General features: G+C 43.3%; 1 protein-coding gene across 1 annotated transcript; it reads left to right on the forward strand.

Moving 5' to 3' along the window:
* The first annotated feature begins 3,866 nt into the window (after nucleotides 1–3,866).
* Nucleotides 3,867–17,008, forward strand: LOC141332572 (nuclear factor 7, ovary-like). Its single transcript, XM_073837673.1, has 8 exons — nucleotides 3,867–4,481; nucleotides 4,628–4,723; nucleotides 4,893–5,123; nucleotides 5,201–5,223; nucleotides 5,305–5,404; nucleotides 6,579–6,601; nucleotides 15,586–16,514; nucleotides 16,554–17,008. Exons 1-7 carry the CDS (start codon nucleotides 4,086–4,088, stop codon nucleotides 16,133–16,135), a joined length of 1,419 nt encoding a protein of 472 aa, XP_073693774.1. The 5' UTR covers nucleotides 3,867–4,085; the 3' UTR covers nucleotides 16,136–16,514; nucleotides 16,554–17,008.
* The last annotated feature ends 581 nt before the right edge of the window (nucleotides 17,009–17,589 follow it).

Below are 17,589 nucleotides of genomic sequence, written 5' to 3' on the forward strand. Positions count from 1 at the left end.
AGCTCTGTGAAACATCCAATCAGAGCAGAGCTCTTAAATATTCATGAAGCTTCCAAATAAGGCAATAACAGAGCAGTTCATTAAAGGGACCAATCCTAGGGTTGTAAATGGACCTGTAAAATCATTTCTGGAGATTTGTTGCCCTTTCCTATGCCATATACCTTCTATTTAGATATCAGAGAACAATTAAAAATATTCTCAATTTAAAATATTTTACATGTCTGATAGTCTCCCAGTTGTTTAAGTTAATCTAAGATGTAACCGATTGTGTTTACATGAATACTCATCAACACGGGTAATTCGTAAATAATTTTTTGTGTTTTTTTTCCTTTCCTGAGACGCAAAACTTACTCGTGTGCTGTGTGAGAGGCATTTAGAAAATCGGACCGAATTAAGTCCTCTTTTGTCTCGTCAAATTTATCCATATGTCTGCTCTTCTTTTACTCCCAGATATTGAGATTTTTAATGTTTAATGAGACCTGCAGCAGAGGTATGCCAACTTCTGTTTACGATCTCTGCAGTCAAGCTAGGCCTGTCACTCACTGTCAAACAGTTCCAAGTACTGTTAGGTCTTATGGCAGCTGCATCCAGCGTGATACCTCTTGGACTGCTGCACATGAGGCCACTACAGTGGTGGTTCAAAACCAAGAGGTTTTCCCCGAGGGGGAACCCATTCTGCAAGATCAAGGTCACGTTGCGATGCCTACGTGCCTTTGACATGTGGAAGAAACCTTGGTTCTCAAGCCGCCTCACGCTAGCGACAGATGCATTCCTCACCGGTTGGGGAGCGGTCATGAGTGGCCGCTCGGCCCACGGTCTCTGGAGCAGTCACCAACTCTCGTGGCACATAAACCGCTTAGAGTTGCTGGCTGTATTCCAGGCCCTAAAACACTTTCTCTCGGACCTGAGAGACCGTCACATGACCGTATGCGTTCACGCCCCTTGTACAAGCTGGCATAACATATCTATAGCTCACTCAGAGCTGTTCATATCCCTGGATGTCTCAGTGTTGGAGCAGTCGTCCTGGCGAAGCAGGGGCTGAGGCCCGGGGATTGGATGCTCCACCCAGAAGTGGTGCAACAGATTTGGAGAGTGTTTGGCCAGGCTCAGGTGGACCTCTTTGCGACTCGAGAGACATCGCAATGTCCAAGCCGAGGCTACGTCTGTACGCCTTTCCCCCAATGGCTCTGCTCCCAGGAGTTCTGGAAAAAGTACGCCGTTATGGAGTACGGCTGCTACTAGTAGCCCCGTACTGGCCGGCCCGAGTATGGTTCTCGGACATAATCGCCCTACTCGAAGGCTCTCCATGGGAGATTTACGTCAGGAGGGACCTCCTCTCCCAGGCCGGGGGCTCAATCTTTCACCCCGCCCGGAGATTTGAAAACTATGCGTGTGGCCCTTGAGGGGGCACAACTCATAGAGGCTGGTCTCTCAACCGAGGTTGCTGAGACCATCCTTCATTCCAGAGCTCCCTCTACAAGGATACTCTATGGCCTTAAATGGAAGCTGTTCACTGCATGGTGCAATCAGCACCAATTAGACCCAGTTCACTGCCCGATAGGTACAGTACTAGAGTTTCTGCAGTCTCGCTTTTCCGCAGGGCTAACCCACTCCACTCTGAAGGTGTACGTGGAGGTGTTATCGGCCTACCTTGCCCCTCTCGGGTGGCCTGTCAGTGGGTAAGAACTCTTTGGTCATACGGTTCCTTCACGGTGCACTCAAGTTGAGGCCTTGAGTGAGACCAAGGATCCCCATGTGGGATCTTGTTGTGGTGCGCGAAGCCCTCTGTAGACCTCCATTCGAGCCTATAGAGGAGATTTCGGATTGCAATCTTACAATTAAGACTGCACTGCTGCTCGTGCTTACATCACTAAAGACAGTAGGAGACCTTCAGTCTCTTTCAGTGGCCCCCTCTTATATTGAATTTGCGCCCGGTCTGGCCAAAGCCTTTCTTTACCCAAAAGCTGGGTATGTCCCGAAGGTCCTGACAGCAGTACCACAGCCCGCTACACTCCAGGCCTTCTACCCTCCTCCATTCGTGGAGCCCGACCATCAAAAGTATAACTGTATGTATCCAGTGCGAGCTTGTCAAAGCTTGTCATTCTACTCGAGGCTTGGCTGCCTCTAAAGCTCTGGCAGCAGGTGTCCCTATACAGGACATCTGCAGTGCTGCGGGCTGGTCTTCACCTTTAACATTTGTCAGGTTCTATGAGCTAGACCTGAGAGCCGCTCCAGGCTCCTCCGTCCTTGAGTGACAGACATTTGTCCCTCGTGTCCTGGCAATTTCCCCAGGCGGAGATCTTCCAGTGTCATGGCAGGTTCACCAGGCACTCCTTTTATCCCTCTTGCTCTGGCAGTTTCCCAGACAGAGGTGTACTACACCCCCTCGTGTCCTGGCAGTTTCCCCAGGCCAAGGTGCATTTATCTCCCTCTTGTTCTGGCGGTTCCCCAGACAGAGGCGTAATACCAGTCGCGTCCTAGCAATTTCCCTAGGCAGAGACCCCTTATTCCTCGTGTCCTGGCAGTTTCCCCAGGCCGAGGTGTTTTTATCTCCCTCTTGTTCTGGCGGTTCCCCCAGACAGAGGCATAATATCACTCGCGTCCTGGCAATTTCCCTAGGCAGAGACTCTTTATTCCTCGCATCCTGGCAATTTCCCCATGCGGAGACTTTTCCTGTGTTCTGGCATGATTCACCAGACACAACTCTTTCCACCCTTGTCCTAGCAGATACTAGGCAGGGACTTGGAATTATGGGGGTGTGGGCATCTCGTTCCCCATAGCTTTGATGACGCAGCCGAGTTCCCGGAAGGGAACGTCTCTGGTTACGTATGTAACCCTGGTTCCCTGAGGGAACAAGACGCTGCATCATGGACCATAATTCCTGCATTCCTGCCACCCCTCGCTACATTCCTGGTAGCTGACGCCCACTTGAAACCCACGTGCTTTATACTTCACGCCGGTGATGTCACTCACTTCATTTGATTGTTTGGTAGCAGTGTTGTTTTTGACAACCATCTTAGATTTAGTCTTAGTCTTAGTTTTTTAGACTAAAATGGTTAGCCAAAATTTAGTCACTTCTATATGTGATAGTTTTAGTCCAATTTTAGTCTACGAAAATTCAAAAAGGTTTTAGTCTAGTTTTAGTCAAAAAAAGGGGAAAAATTTGTCTTTTAAGAAATTAATGTAGGTCAGTTAGTATTTTGCTGTTGGGTAGTGTCACTTATAAGTTCTGAAAATAGCAGATCTATAGTTCAACACAATGTGAGCTTCCGGATCGACTATTTTTACCAATAATTACAATAATGAAGGAATGTTTTAAAACATAAAAGACAAACAAGGATGGAATGCTAAAATGGCTTGCCATAGTAGTATGGCAAATATTATTTAATGCTAAAACGGCTTGCCGTAGCGGCAGATATTTTTCGGTTTTAATTGGCATGTACAATAAACAGAAGTGTCATACATTTTAAACGCCTGACGGACCACCCACTAACATTTTCGTCTATTCTCGTCTCGTATCATCTGTCTCTGTTTTAGTCATCAACGAGCGATTTTTATCTCGTCAACGTCTCGTTATCATCATGGAAAAATGTGGCGTCAACGAAATGATTTTGTCATCGTCATCGTTGACGAAAACAACACTGGTTGGTAGACTACGTTCAGAGAGAGGCTCGCCAATGGCGTTCCCCATAGCGTTGATGACGCAGCGTCTCGTTCCCTCAGGGAACCAGGGTTACATATGTAACCCAAGATGTTTTTCTGGTTTATCAAAGGGAGTAAAGGTTTATGATCTGTGAGTAATGTGAAGGATCATAAACTCCTCCCTCTTACAGCTCTTACCAGGAAGAGACTGACATGTTCTTTCTCCTTTCTGTCACACTGACTCTCTTCTCTACTGAAAAAACAAAACAATAAACAAACAGCCATCAGTGAAGAACCAGGAGAAACACTTTACAGAAGGATTTTTGTTCAGTTTGTTTCTGAATAGATGGTAGATCTCTGTGATTCTCATGGAGATTTATATCTCAAACTGTCGTTTAGAAAGTGACAGTAAAGTTTAGATCGCTGGAGCTCAAAGAGTCAAAATGGCTTCACTATCTGAAGATGATTTTTCTTGTCCTGTATGTCAGGAAATCTTCAAGAATCCTGTTCTTTTATCATGTAGTCACAGTGTCTGTAAAGAGTGTCTTCAACAGTTCTGGAAAACCAAGAAAACTCAGGAGTGTCCCGTCTGCAGGAGAAGATCCTCAAAACAAGATCCTCCAGTTAGTCTAGTGTTAAAAAACTTGTGTGAGTCGTTCCTGAAGGAGAGAAATGAGAGGCGTTCATCAGGATCTGAGGAGATCTGCAGTTTACACAGTGAGAAACTCAAACTCTTCTGTCTGGAGGACAAACAGCCGGTGTGTTTAGTGTGTATTAATTCACAGAAACACGACAATCATAAATTCAGACCCATCAGTGAAGTGGTTTCATCATATAAGGTGAGAGGAATGAGTTTTAGTTAACTTCATGTTTTAAAGTCCTGTTTAAGAAGAAATCAGGATGATCATTATTATATGATCATATCACTGTATTGTCTTCTCTTTCACTGTAATCTGGTGTTTTATGTATTTTTGTTTAATTCTAGGAGGAGCTCAATACAGCACTGGAATCATTACAGGAGAAACTGAAACACAATGAAAACATGAAAGGAGAGTTTGAGAAAACAGCTGAACACATGAAGGTGAGGAAACAGAATGGAGAGTGATTTGGATTCCAGCTGTAGGATCACTATATACAGTTGTGATCTGATATATTTAATATAATGGATTAGTTGATCTCAGATGTGAACGATGTGATCGTGTCGATGTGTGTCGATGGAGACGATTGAAGTGAATGTGGTTTGATTTCAGTCTCAAGCTGAGCACACAGAGCGTCAGATTAAACAGCAGTTTGAGAAGCTTCATCAGTTTCTCAGAGATGAAGAAGAAGCTACAATCACTGCACTGAGGGAGGAAGAGGAGCAGAAGAAGCAGATGATGAAGGAGAAGCTGGAGGAGATGAACAGACACATCTCAGCTCTTTCACACACAATCAAAGACATGGAGGAGATGATGAAAGCCAGTGATGTCTGCTTTCTAAAGGTCTGATTTCAGATGATTGATTGATTGATTGATGATTGATTGAGTTGTTGATGATCAATGGTGTGTTTGTTCTGCAGGAGTTTCCAGTCTCAATGGAAAGGTGAGTGATCTGCTGGTGTCTCTGGTCTCTCTGCTTCTGATCCAAAGCCACTGCAGTTCTGACTCCTGAATGTTCTTCCAGAGTCCAGATCTCACAGCCGGATCCACAGACGCCTTCTGGAGCTTTGATTGATGTGCCACGTTACTTGGGCAACCTGCCGTTCAGAGTCTGGAAGAAGATGCAGGACATCGTCCAGAACAGTGAGTCTGAAGAGTTCTCCTAAAAAAGAGTTTTCTCTTAAAACCTATTCTCAAAGCTGCTGAGACAAACTTTTACTCAGGAATAGAGAGAAGTCTTTAGGTGAGAGTAAGGGGCGGGGTTGAGCTCATTAATATGGATGATGTCAGCATGCTCATTAGCTATGCACACTGTGATTGGCTGATAGGGATTTCTCTGTCAGAGATTTATTCATATAAATATCGTAGAGTATGATACTATTTTGCCAAATTCAAATAAAGGTTTTACAATAAAAATGTGTGTTTAAAAATAAAGCTACGTGTCACTAATTAAACAACTAAATGTTCAGCTAATTGTCAGCCTCTTAAATGTGTGCTTCTCGTAAACAATTCGTGGATATATGAATATCCTTTTACTAATAGTAGAATGATCATTTCTGAATGCATGCAAACATAAAAGACAACCAAACTTAAAGTCTAATAAAAATGTAGCGCAAAACAATACAAAATGGAATCTTCAAGCAGTGAGGATGATTTACTGAATTACTGGAGCCACATATTATAAAGAAGACCACTAGTTTCTGTGAACTCAAGTGTACAAGGACCGTTACATGATGGCTCTAAACTGTCAAAACACCTCTCAGAATGCTTGCTATGGATGCAAAAAATGCAGAAAATCAAACCCGATCCGATTGTTTTTATGACGTCCTGGAGGCAGTATGTAAACGTGATTGACGTGAAACGTGAGGTAGTATTTGTTGTTTTACCCGGAAAAAAAAAAAAAAAATTGGGACAATGACCTTTCAAAAGGACAAATTTGGAGATAACTCCCAAAAGAATATAAAAATATGCATGCCTATGTGTGCAAATAAATGCAGTGTGTTTATAAAACTTTTACATTCTGAGGCAGATTATCGGCAATAGCCAATTTAGGATAGTTTGGGATTTGGTCTCAGTGATTTAGGAGTCCTCTTCACTACTGATGTTTCCAATCCAATCCAATCCAATTTTATTTATATAGCACAATTTAAACAAACACAAGGTTTCCAAAGTGCTGCACAAGATACAATGACAATAAATAACACCACAAAAGCACAATAGGACAATGGACAAAATAAGACAACAAACGAGATAACAGATAAAACACAGTAGAATCATATAAAATCAACTTCCTACTAGGTTTCAAAAGCCAAAGAGAAAAGGTGGGTCTTTAGTTGTGTCTAAAAACAGACAGAGAGGAAGCCTGTCTGATGTGCAGAGGCAGATTGTTCCAAAGTTTTGGAGCAGCCACAGCGAAGGCACGATCCCCTCTGAGCTTCCGCTTTGTTTTAGGCTCTCTCAGGAGCAGCTGATCAGCTGACCTGAGGGACCGGGAAGGAGTGTAAAAGTGTAAAAGTTCAGAGAGGTATGGCGGGGCAAGACCATTGAGGGATTTAAAAGCAAATAAAATAATTTTAAAATGAACTCTAAAATGTATGGGCAGCCAGTGGAGTGAGGCTTAAAATGTTTCACAGATTTAGGAGCTTAAATGCTTTGTGAAATAATCTTAGAGCAAAATGTAGGAGTCCTATATAAATTTAGGACTGACACGACCCTTTTAGCTCTAAGATGTTTTGTGAATACGGGCCCTGAGCTCTTATACACACACACTGGAAATCAATATTGCAATATTGACAGATTTCAGCATTATGAACCAGATCATCTACTGCACCAAAACCAGCAGCTCACTTTTACAAACAATCAATCTCACAATTCAGTCTGATTCTGTAAACCCTAATGCTGTAACTAATTAATTGAATTGAGTCGTGTTAACTTAAATAATTACAATTAGTTTATATTAATTAATCGTTATGAGTATTTAGAACTTTTCTCTTATATATGAGTTTGTAAAAATTAAACCTTTCAAGTAAGCTGAAACATTTTGCTGGTTTAATTTAGACAAAATGTCTCTTTAAAGTTTTATTAACTCAAAATCTTCGTTCTTTCCGAGATGGCACATCACATTAATAAACCAGTGAGAGGCAGCAGTGCACTAATAAGTTGGTAATGCGCAAAATGACAACAGAAGAAGAAGAAAATAAATGTTTTTGAGGCGGGGCTTAATGAATTTTCACTCATTTTCTGCATGTCTGCAGTTATCTTTTTTCACTAGTTTCCCATCATCTTGAATGTTGATCTTCCAATACAACTGAAATGTTTAAGAGAACATCGGGATGACTTCATAAATTGATGTTGATTAAAAAAAAATTAACTTACCATTATAGCGATTAGTGTTCCCTTTGGATGGGGACTTGGAACTTTATTGGTTGTAATTTTATTCAGTCTCTCCAGAAATTCGCGATGTTGCGATTGCGCCAATTCACGCCAATTCAGCCAATCCCCGCGATTTATTTGCGGCCTTGCAATTTCATCCAATCACCGCGACTTTACCGCAAATTACCTGCAAATATCACTGCGAAAGACCGCGCAAAGCAATTCAGGGCTCGAAATTACCACCATTTTTTATAATGCCTAAATGCATCTTCATGAATTAGGCATAATGAAAGATTTTTGTTTTTGATTTGAATTATTTAAATTATTAATTTACAGATCCGGATGATATATTACTCTAACCTTTATGAGCAGAAATGAAGTTTCACATCACACCGGCACTTCCATGTCCTGCAAAGCCAGCTTCAGCATTCACTCTCTGCACAAACGACTGGATATGCACCTAATATAGCACACAGTTAGGTTAAACGATTAAACTAATATTGTGATATACTTGTGATATACTATAATTAATTGAAATCGTGATTACTTGAGACGGCTAAATTAATCTGCCGCTTGGTCGTTACTTTAAAAAACAAAAACTTGAATTCAACAAGTAAAAAGTGTTCCAAATATATTTCTAAATTTACTTTATAAACTAAATAAACGAAAATAAATGTAATCACTTTGCTATTAAAAACAGCAGCTGTGTAATAGGAAAGAGAAAAAAGGTCCAGCCGGCCTCGGGACAGTAATTCTGATGAGCTGTCGGACAAGGTCCAGGCGAGGTTGTACACATTTTTGCAACGAATGTTTGTTTAATAGCCTATAATTAATAGCTTAGGCTATTATTTATTTGATTTATTTTAGCGTTTTGTAGGCTGCATTGTTCACTGACGGAAGTGTTCAAATAAACACACGTTTGTTAATAATGTTTGAGACTCATTTATTTTGGGTTTCAAAATAATATATGCATTTTATATATAGACATATATACACAAACGTTATATATAATGTAGCCTATATGTAATATAAAATATAAATACCGCGCTAGTTTTTTCGTTCGTCTTTTATTTAAATAGCCTACCTTTTAGCTGTAGGTAATTACTCACTGTGCTGCTAATTTCTTATTTAGGAGTAATTTGTTTGAACGAATATTCGGTGTTGCGCTGATGCTCTAATCTGTTGACATTTCCGAACGCCTTCCTGCAGTTGCTTCATAAAAGCGGGCTTTCTTCACAAAAAAGTGCATGTGTCATTAGTATGAGAAAAAAATTGTCGGGCTGGGATCGGGCTCGGACATAAATATCTTAAGGTGCGTTCACACCGGACGCGAATGAAGCGGCAAGCGCGAGTGATTTACATGTTAAGTCAATGCAAAGACGCGAATAGCCATCCTGCGGCGCGAAACGCGCGAAGCGCATTGAGCGTTCAATTGATTGCCGTGCCATTCGCGCGAGTTCAAAAATCTGAACTTCGGCGGAATTTCGCGCCGCGGTAACCAATCAGGAGCTTGCTCTAGTAGTGACGGAGGCAGAAATCCGAAACAACAATGGCGGACAAAATCACCGTTGCTGTCTGTGGTTCCTCGGAGCTGTACGATACATCTTTGGACTTTTGTAGAAACAGGAATAAAAAGGATCTTGCTAAGAATAAAGTGAGTGAAGACGTCGGACAATCTGGTTAGTTTTAAAAAACGCTCTTTACTCAATTTGACCTACATATACATACATATTGAGACTACAAGCAAGCTAAAGCTGGCAAATTGAGCTCATTCACCTATTTTACAACTACTTCCCCGCTGACGAGTGGCAGAAGCCCCTCCCTTGACGCGAATTCGCGTCTGTTGTGAAGAAAATGTCATGCGCGAATGACGCGAGTAAACTCAAATGTTCAAGCGTTCAACTACGCGCGAATAGCGCGTTTTTTCCGCGCAAGTCGCGTCCGGTGTGAACGCACCATTAATGCCTGTCGGGTTCGGTTACTGCTCTGTTGGACGCAGGCCGGGTTCAGACAGAAAAATGCGGCCGATCCGCACTCTAGAAAGCACGTTCAGCACCGCCGAGAGTTTCGTGCGGTCGTTAAAACGAAACCAAAAAGGCAAACGCGCACACACATTCAAAAGCAACTTTGATACCCTGCGTTTGCAGAGCGACTCCCCAAGCGCTCAAATTAGGTTATATAAAATATCTAAGCTGTTATTAGTATATTTAGTATAGCCCTGTATTTGCACTTTGAATATTGAAAGAGTAGCCTACTTTGATGATGGCTGAGTATATTGTCTACACGATTAAGTAAGAGCTGTGTTGTTTGTTTTTTGTTATTTATAGGCTACTGTAATTGTTTAAAAATCCAGTGGTTGCCTCTAATTTAAATGGCTGTGCCTATAATAGGGAAAATAAACATCTTGTTCATGTACTCATTTTCCTTCATTCTTGTCCCTTGCTTTAGGCATGAAATAAATATATAAAAAAGGTTTTCAGAATCAGCCCATTTGCTTGTAAAACAATCAGAATCGGGCATGAAGAATCTAGATCGGCAGATAACTAAAAAGAAATTGGGTGCTCGTAATTTTTTTTTTTTTTTTTTAGGTGCTCCTAACTTTTTGAAACAACAAAAGTTCATAACGTTTGTAAAACTAGGTCTGTGGTGGTTTCCTTTTGTTAGATGTCAGGCAGGCCTTTCGTGGTCAAAGGTGATAGTGCTATCGAACTTGAAAGGGGCAGTTAACAAAACTATTTTTCATGCTTTCACACAGTAGTTTCATCAATCATTTATTCCAGTGTTTACCCTACATAGACTTAGCCGTGTCACCGCGGCAACAAAATGCTAAAAGTCTAAATATTTCACGGGGACAACATGATTTTGTGTTAATTGACCCTGTGCTGCAGCCTTCTGTAGAAGCAGCGATTGTCTGCTGTCCGATCTGCATGTGATCAGAGCGTACAGAAAGCCGAATTTTTGAATTCCTGTGCTTTGGGGGAGTAAGCATGCAAAGAACACTTTAAAAATTCGTAACATGTTTGTGAAATCTGTCTTAAAAAATCACAACTTTTCCCGCAACTTTTTGAAAAAGCTGCCGCAAAATCTGGCATTTTAGGCCACAACAATCACAAATCACGAAATCCTGGAGGGACTGTTTATTTCTATTGATGCAGGAATGCATCATGAAATCGGAGTAATATGATTTCAAAGGAAGAAAAATAATAAGTAGATTGCTTTTAGAAAGTGATCTACCTTCTAATTAAATCTTTAGATATATTATTTTTATATATTAACTGCATTTTACATGCTTACCAGTGGTCCTTTACTATTTTATTGTTTTATATAAACACCTTGAAAAATGATTAACTGGTTTGATACAGATTTTATTTATACTTTCAATATTTGCAACGATATGCTCAGGTCACACACAGGCTTTAATATTCAGCACATGAATCACAACAATGGTAACAATTCAAGCAAAGCAATTGCATCATTTATTCATGCAATTCACTCAGGGTGTCACGTATCTGGTCTATCCTGTCATCATGAACTCTTGCACCACACTTCATGGACTTCATTCCCCACAAGCCACTGCACTAATCACTGCATTCACCTGCTCTCACTTTACTGATTACTGCTCACAGCTGCACCTCATCACACTGTCTGCATTTAAGCCACTCACACACACAGCCACCTTGCGAAGTCTTATTGTTCCATATGGTCTGTATTTCCGAGCGTTTCTTCCCGAGTTTGTTTTCCCTGTGTTTTGATTCCTGGACTCCCTCCTGTGTTTGATTCTTGCTGCCAGCCCCGACCTTTCTGCTTGTTATTTGACGACGATTTCTGCCTGCCCCTTTGTGTTTGTTTATTTTGTTACCGAATAAATGCTGCAAATGGATCCGCACGTCTCTGACCCCTCTCTGTGACAGAAGACTTCGCCGCTACAAGGATCCAGCAGCTATTGTGGAGGTATCCGGTTCCAGCATGAATCTAACGGTGCAAATCATGCTTCTCAAGCAGGGTGAGCGGACTATTGAGGATTATGTCATGGCCTTCATCGAAGTGGAAAATCTGTCTTCCATGGATGATCACTGCCTGATGATTTTCTTCCGTGGAGGACTCTTAGAGCCATTGGCTTCCCTCATGCCAATGTTTGAACCGGGCTGGACGTTGCAATCTTATATGGATCTTGCTCTTTCGTTGTGTGGCTCTCCTTTTACTGTGGGAATTGTGGAGGAGGACCATCTTCCCACAGTAAGTTCCAGCTCAGAGCCACAGCCTAAGATGTCTGCTAGTCCAGAGCCTGTTCGCAAAATGGCTGCCCCTCCAGAGTCTGCAAGCAAGATGGCTGCCACGCCAGAGTCTGCAAGCAAGATGGCTACCGTCAAATCAGAGTCTCCGCCGCCGGAGAGCCCTCCAGTGACTGCGCCGCCTGAGCGCCCTCCAGTGACCGCTCGCTCAGAGCCTGCTCTTCCAGAGTCTCCGCTGGAGACGCCCAGCCCTCCTGAATCTCCGCTGGGGTCGTCCAGTTCTCCAGAGCCCGCTCCTCAAGAGCGTTGTCCAGAGCCCGCTCCTCAAGAGCGTTGTCCAGAGCCCGCTTCACAAGAGCGTTGTCCAGAGCCCGCTTCACAAGAGCGTTGTCCAGAGCCCGCTCCTCAAGAGCGTTGTCTAGTGCCCGCTCCTCAAGAGCGTTGTCCAGAGCCTGTTTCACAAGAGCGTCGTCCAGAGCCCGCTTCACAAGAGCGTCGTCCAGAGCCCGCTCATCAAGACAGCCTTCCAGAGACTCCGCTAGTTCCGCCCAGTCTTCCAGAGACTCCGCTGGTTCCGCCCAGCCTTCCAGAGACTCCGCTGGTTCCGCCCAGCCTTCCAGAGACTCCGCTGGTTCCGCCCAGCCTTCCAGAGAGTCCGCTGGTTCCGCCCGGCCTTCCAGAGCCTCCGCTGGTCCCGCCCGGCCTTCCAGAGCCTCCGCTGGTCCCGCCCGGCCTTCCAGAGCCTCCGCTTGTCCCGCCCGGCCTTCCAGAGCCTCCGCTGGTCCAGCCCGGCCTTCCAGAGCCTCCGCTGGTTCAGCCCGGCCTTCCAGAGCCTCCGCTGATTCAGCCCAGCCTTCCAGAGACTCCGCTGATTCAGCCCAGCCTTCCAGAGACTCCGCTGGTTCCGCCCAGCCTTCCAGAGACTCCGCTGGTTCCGCCCAGCCTTCCAGAGACTCCGCTGGTTCCGCCCAGCCTTCCAGAGACTCCGCTGGTTCCGCCCAGCCTTCCAGAGACTCCGCTGGTTCCGCCCAGCCTTCCAGAGACTCCGCTGGTTCCGCCCAGCCTTCCAGAGACTCCTCTGGTTCCGCCCAACCTTCCAGAGACTCCGCTGGTTCCGCCCAGCCTTCCCGAGACTCCGCTGGTTCCGCCCAGCTTTCCAGAGACTCCTCTGGTTCCGCCCAGCCTTCCAGAGACTCCGCTGGTTCCGCCCAGCCTTCCAGAAACTCCGCTGGTTCCGCCCAGCCTTCCAGAGACTCCGCTGGTTCCGCCCAGCTTTCCAGAGACTCCGCTGGTTCCGCCCAGCCTTCCAGAGACTCCGCTGGTTCCGCCCAGCCTTCCAGAGACTCCGCTGGTTCCGCCCTGCCTTCCAGAGACTCCGCTGGTTCCGCCCAGCTTTCCAGAGACTCCGCTGGTTCCGCCCAGCCTTCCAGAGACTCCGCTGGTTCCGTCCAGTCTTCCAGACACTCCGCTGGTTCAGCCCTGCCTTCCAGAGACTCCGCTGGTTCAGCCCAGTCTTCCAGAGCCTCCGCTGGTTCCGCCCAGCCTTCCAGAGTCTCCGCTGGTTCCATCCAGTCGTCCTGAGATTCCTGTCTGCCCGGTTCTGGTCACGGAGCTCATGCATGGACTGTTCCCACCCACCCTCCCTGCTGCTCCAGTCCCAGTGGTGACTGCCTCCTGTCTCCTGACAGTCCCTCTGCTCACCCACATCCCACCTTCGGTGCAGAGAACTTGCCGTGGGACTGCCAGTCTCCATCGGTGTCCAGACTGAAGGATCCCTCACCATCACCTCCAGTCTCAGAGTCCTGGACTCCACCTCGGCCCTCCGACCCTGCAGCTCCACCCCGGCTCTGTGCTCCCTCGTCTCCGTTGTCGGCCGTCGGCCCACCAGCTCCTCCGGGCTCCATCGTCTCTCCGGCTCCGCCCCGGTCAGTCGTCGCCCCACCTTCGCCTCTGGACTCTACTCCTCCGGCTGCGCCTCGTCACTCCGTCCTGCCGGCTCTGTGGACCTCCTCCCTCCCGTGGGCACAGCCTCGATCCTCTGTCACTCCGGCTCCGCTGCGTACCTCCGGACCTCCATCTCCGCCGGGGTCGCCAGAGCCTTGGGTTCCGCCTTGGTCCTCCGGATCCTCTGTGTCGCCCAGGACCATCGACTCTCCAGTTTCGCCTCGGGCTCCACCGGCTCCACCTCCGTCGGTCGGCCCCAGGCAGGAGCCAACCCTTCCTCCACCATGGCTTCTCCCTCTGTCGGCTCCGCCTCAGTTCGTGGTTCCAGTATCCCTACATGGACCTGGCCCTCCATCCCTCCCCCTGTTCCGCCTCCGTTCCACCACCCTCCAGGTTGTATTAGGTGGTTAGAGCGTCTGGAAGCCGCTCCTTGGGGAGGGGCTCTGTCATATATCTGGTCTATCCTGTCATCATGAACTCTTGCACCACACTTCATGGACTTCATTCCCCACAAGCCACTGCACTAATCACTGCATTCACCTGCTCTCACTTTACTGATTACTGCTCACAGCTGCACCTCATCACACTGTCTGCATTTAAGCCACTCACACACACAGCCACCTTGCGAAGTCTTATTGTTCCGTATGGTCTGTATTTCCGAGCGTTTCTTCCCGAGTTTGTTTTCCCTGTGTTTTGATTCCTGGACTCCCTCCCGTGTTTGATTCTTGCTGCCAGCCCCGACCTTTCTGCTTGTTATTTGACGACGATTTCTGCCTGCCCCTTTATGTTTGTTTGTTTTGTTACCGAATAAATGCTGCAAATGGATCCGCACGTCTCTGACCCCTCTCTGTGACACAGGGAGTCAGTCAGTAATTAAGTTAAATGCTATCAAAATGGATAAGCAGGGTAACTTGGGCATTTTAAGTAAGAAGAAAGTATTTTGCATGAGTAAAACAAACTCAAAACTAGATGTTTCTGCTTACTTAAAATTGGAAATTCCATAACTCAAACAATTTGATGTAACTGATCAACTCAATTTTTTTGAGTTTTGTCAACTTATTCGGGATTACAGTGTGTAGTCTAAAGTCACAAATAACATTTTTATTTCCCACATGATTATTGCTATTTATATGCTACTTTAATTAGGTTTTATTTGTATATTTGTATATTTCAGTTTTAGGTTGTCATTTGAATTATTCATGTTAATTTATTTTATTTAGAGTAGTTGCCAAAACAACATTTCTGAACATTTAAATTTTAATAAATTGATTGTAAGCTTTATTTTAATTACTGAATAATTAAATAAATAACTAAACATTTTTAATTGTAGTTTTTGTTAATCTCAGCAAGCTTATTACTATTATCATTATTACAGTATTATTTCATTGCATTATTGTAGAATAATATCTACTGTTTATTTATTTTAGACAGAATTTAATAAATACCTTTGTGATTCATAAAAGAGAAACACTGAGGAAAACGATAAAGATATGAACATTATTTACTGCATATCTCTACATGAAAACATGAAATCACTGTGTAAAGATCTGTTTATTAAAATGATCTTCTGACTATAATTGAATCTAAATGAGAGTAAATGAAAGTGTTTTGAGTTTGTGTCTGTCAGTGTTTGTGATTGAACTTTCAGTATTGATAAATCAGACAGAGAATGACTGACAGTGATGAGAGGAAAATGTCTGATGTGTTTGATCAACAGGACGAGTGTCATAATTCATAATCATCTGTGTTGGGTTCAGTCTTGATCATTATATGAACATCAGAATAACAGCAGCATCTGTTGATTGTGTCTCATCAGCTCCTGTCATTCTGGATCCAAACACGGCTCATCCACGTCTCCTTTTGTCTGATGATCTGACCAGTGTGAGATACAGCGGAGATCAACCTGTTCCTGATAATCCAGAGAGATTTGACTGTTATTCCTGTGTTCTGGGTTCAGAGGGTTTTAACTCAGGAACACACTGCTGGGATGTGGAGGTTAAACAGAGTCATTGGTGGATTATTGGAGTAACTACAGCATCAAACCAGAGGAAGGGACGTGTTTTCTTCAAGACTGGTGTCTGGTGTGTGTGGTATGGTGTATTAGGATGGTCTCCAGATTCTGGTTTTCATGTTAAACAGCATCTTGATCGTGTGAGAGTGAATCTGGACTATGACAGAGGAACGGTGTCATTCTCTGATTCTGTAACTAACACACATCTACACACATTCACAACCTCCTTCACTCACACACTCTTACCATTCTTCTGGACTATTGAATCTCTGAGGATCTTATCGATCAATAGTTAGTAATCTGTAGGTCTGGATCTTCCTGCTTTCATCTTTCATCATGTTTCAATATTTAATCCAGACCACATCAGTAAGAGACTGTTGATCTGAACATCAGACCAGAAAACAACTACATTTATTCATCTTTACAAATGAACAATTAAATTAATGATTGTTTATTTCAGTTCTAGAGATTAATGATCATTTGTTTCTTGAAGTAAATGGATGTAAAAGGTTCTCGCTGATCCACAATGTTGAATCAAATATGAATATTTACTCTAGAAATACCTGATTCAGCTGTTTATGAATCTGATTCTCAGATCAAATGATGACTATGAATCTATGAAAACAAATATTAATAATCGCTTGTAGAAACTAACAGTGTCATTTTTTCTTGTTGGTTTTCCAACAAATTATTAAGCCACATTTATTTCTTTAGACTTTCATATAATACAGATTGATGTAACTGAATATTTTTTTATCAGTGTTTCCTGTCACAGTTATTTCTTGTTATGATTTTCAACCTGTAATTATCCTCAGATTGATCTCAAAGCAAAAAGAGGTGCTAAAGTCAGATTTTGAAATGAAATGATAATCATCTTAATTGAAGTGATGAAGGACTCTGAAAGTCTGACACTAACAGCGTTTAATACTGGAGTGTAGAGCTGCTTTGACACAATCTGCATTGTCAAATATAAGCGCTTTATAAATAATGACTTGAAGTTAACACTGCTTTAAATGTTTGAACATGATTAAGAGTTGAAAACATTCAAAATTTAGAAGCAAAGAGCAATCAAATGAAAGAGCATCATTCAGAAAAGTCTATTTTTATTTGTGTATCTTCACAATAACAGTGAAGCAGCACACTTTTGTAAAATAAAGAATGAAGCTTTATTCAATTTCTTTTTTTCCAAAACGTAAAAAAATGGCTTTTAAGGACTGAATTCAACATGGTGCGATGTGGCAATAACAGAGAAATAATTAAAGTGAATGGATATTTTCCAGAGCTCAATCTCGTAGAGTATGAATGTGAGTTTGACCAACGACGTTATAACAAGCCCAACAACTAAACAGATATGAGCGACAGGTTTAATTCATCTTTCTATCAAATACAGTGTAGGAACATCTAGAAGCAATATGAATGCTCCTGAGATACATTTCCAGTGTCCCAGAAATACTTATGCAACTGATCTTTTCAGTTTTTTAGTTCAAATAAAGTTGCAAAGTTGTTACAAACCTGTTTTGTGCTTGTCATGGTGGTGTATTAGATGTAGATTGATGTGGAGAAAAAAGTGATTTAATAGTTTAACATAATGCTGCAACAAAACTAAACGCACCAAATAAAGGGGTGTGAATTCTTTCACAAGGCACTGTATAATATCAATAAATGAACAGGTTTGCATTAAACACACTGTTGCCAGAATCATAAAGTCACCAAGAGTCCAGCTGCAGTTCAAGTTTAGTCAGATTTTCTT

The sequence above is a fragment of the Garra rufa genome, chromosome 1, assembly GCF_049309525.1.
Source record: "Garra rufa chromosome 1, GarRuf1.0, whole genome shotgun sequence".
Taxonomy (NCBI): Eukaryota; Metazoa; Chordata; class Actinopteri; order Cypriniformes; family Cyprinidae; genus Garra; species Garra rufa.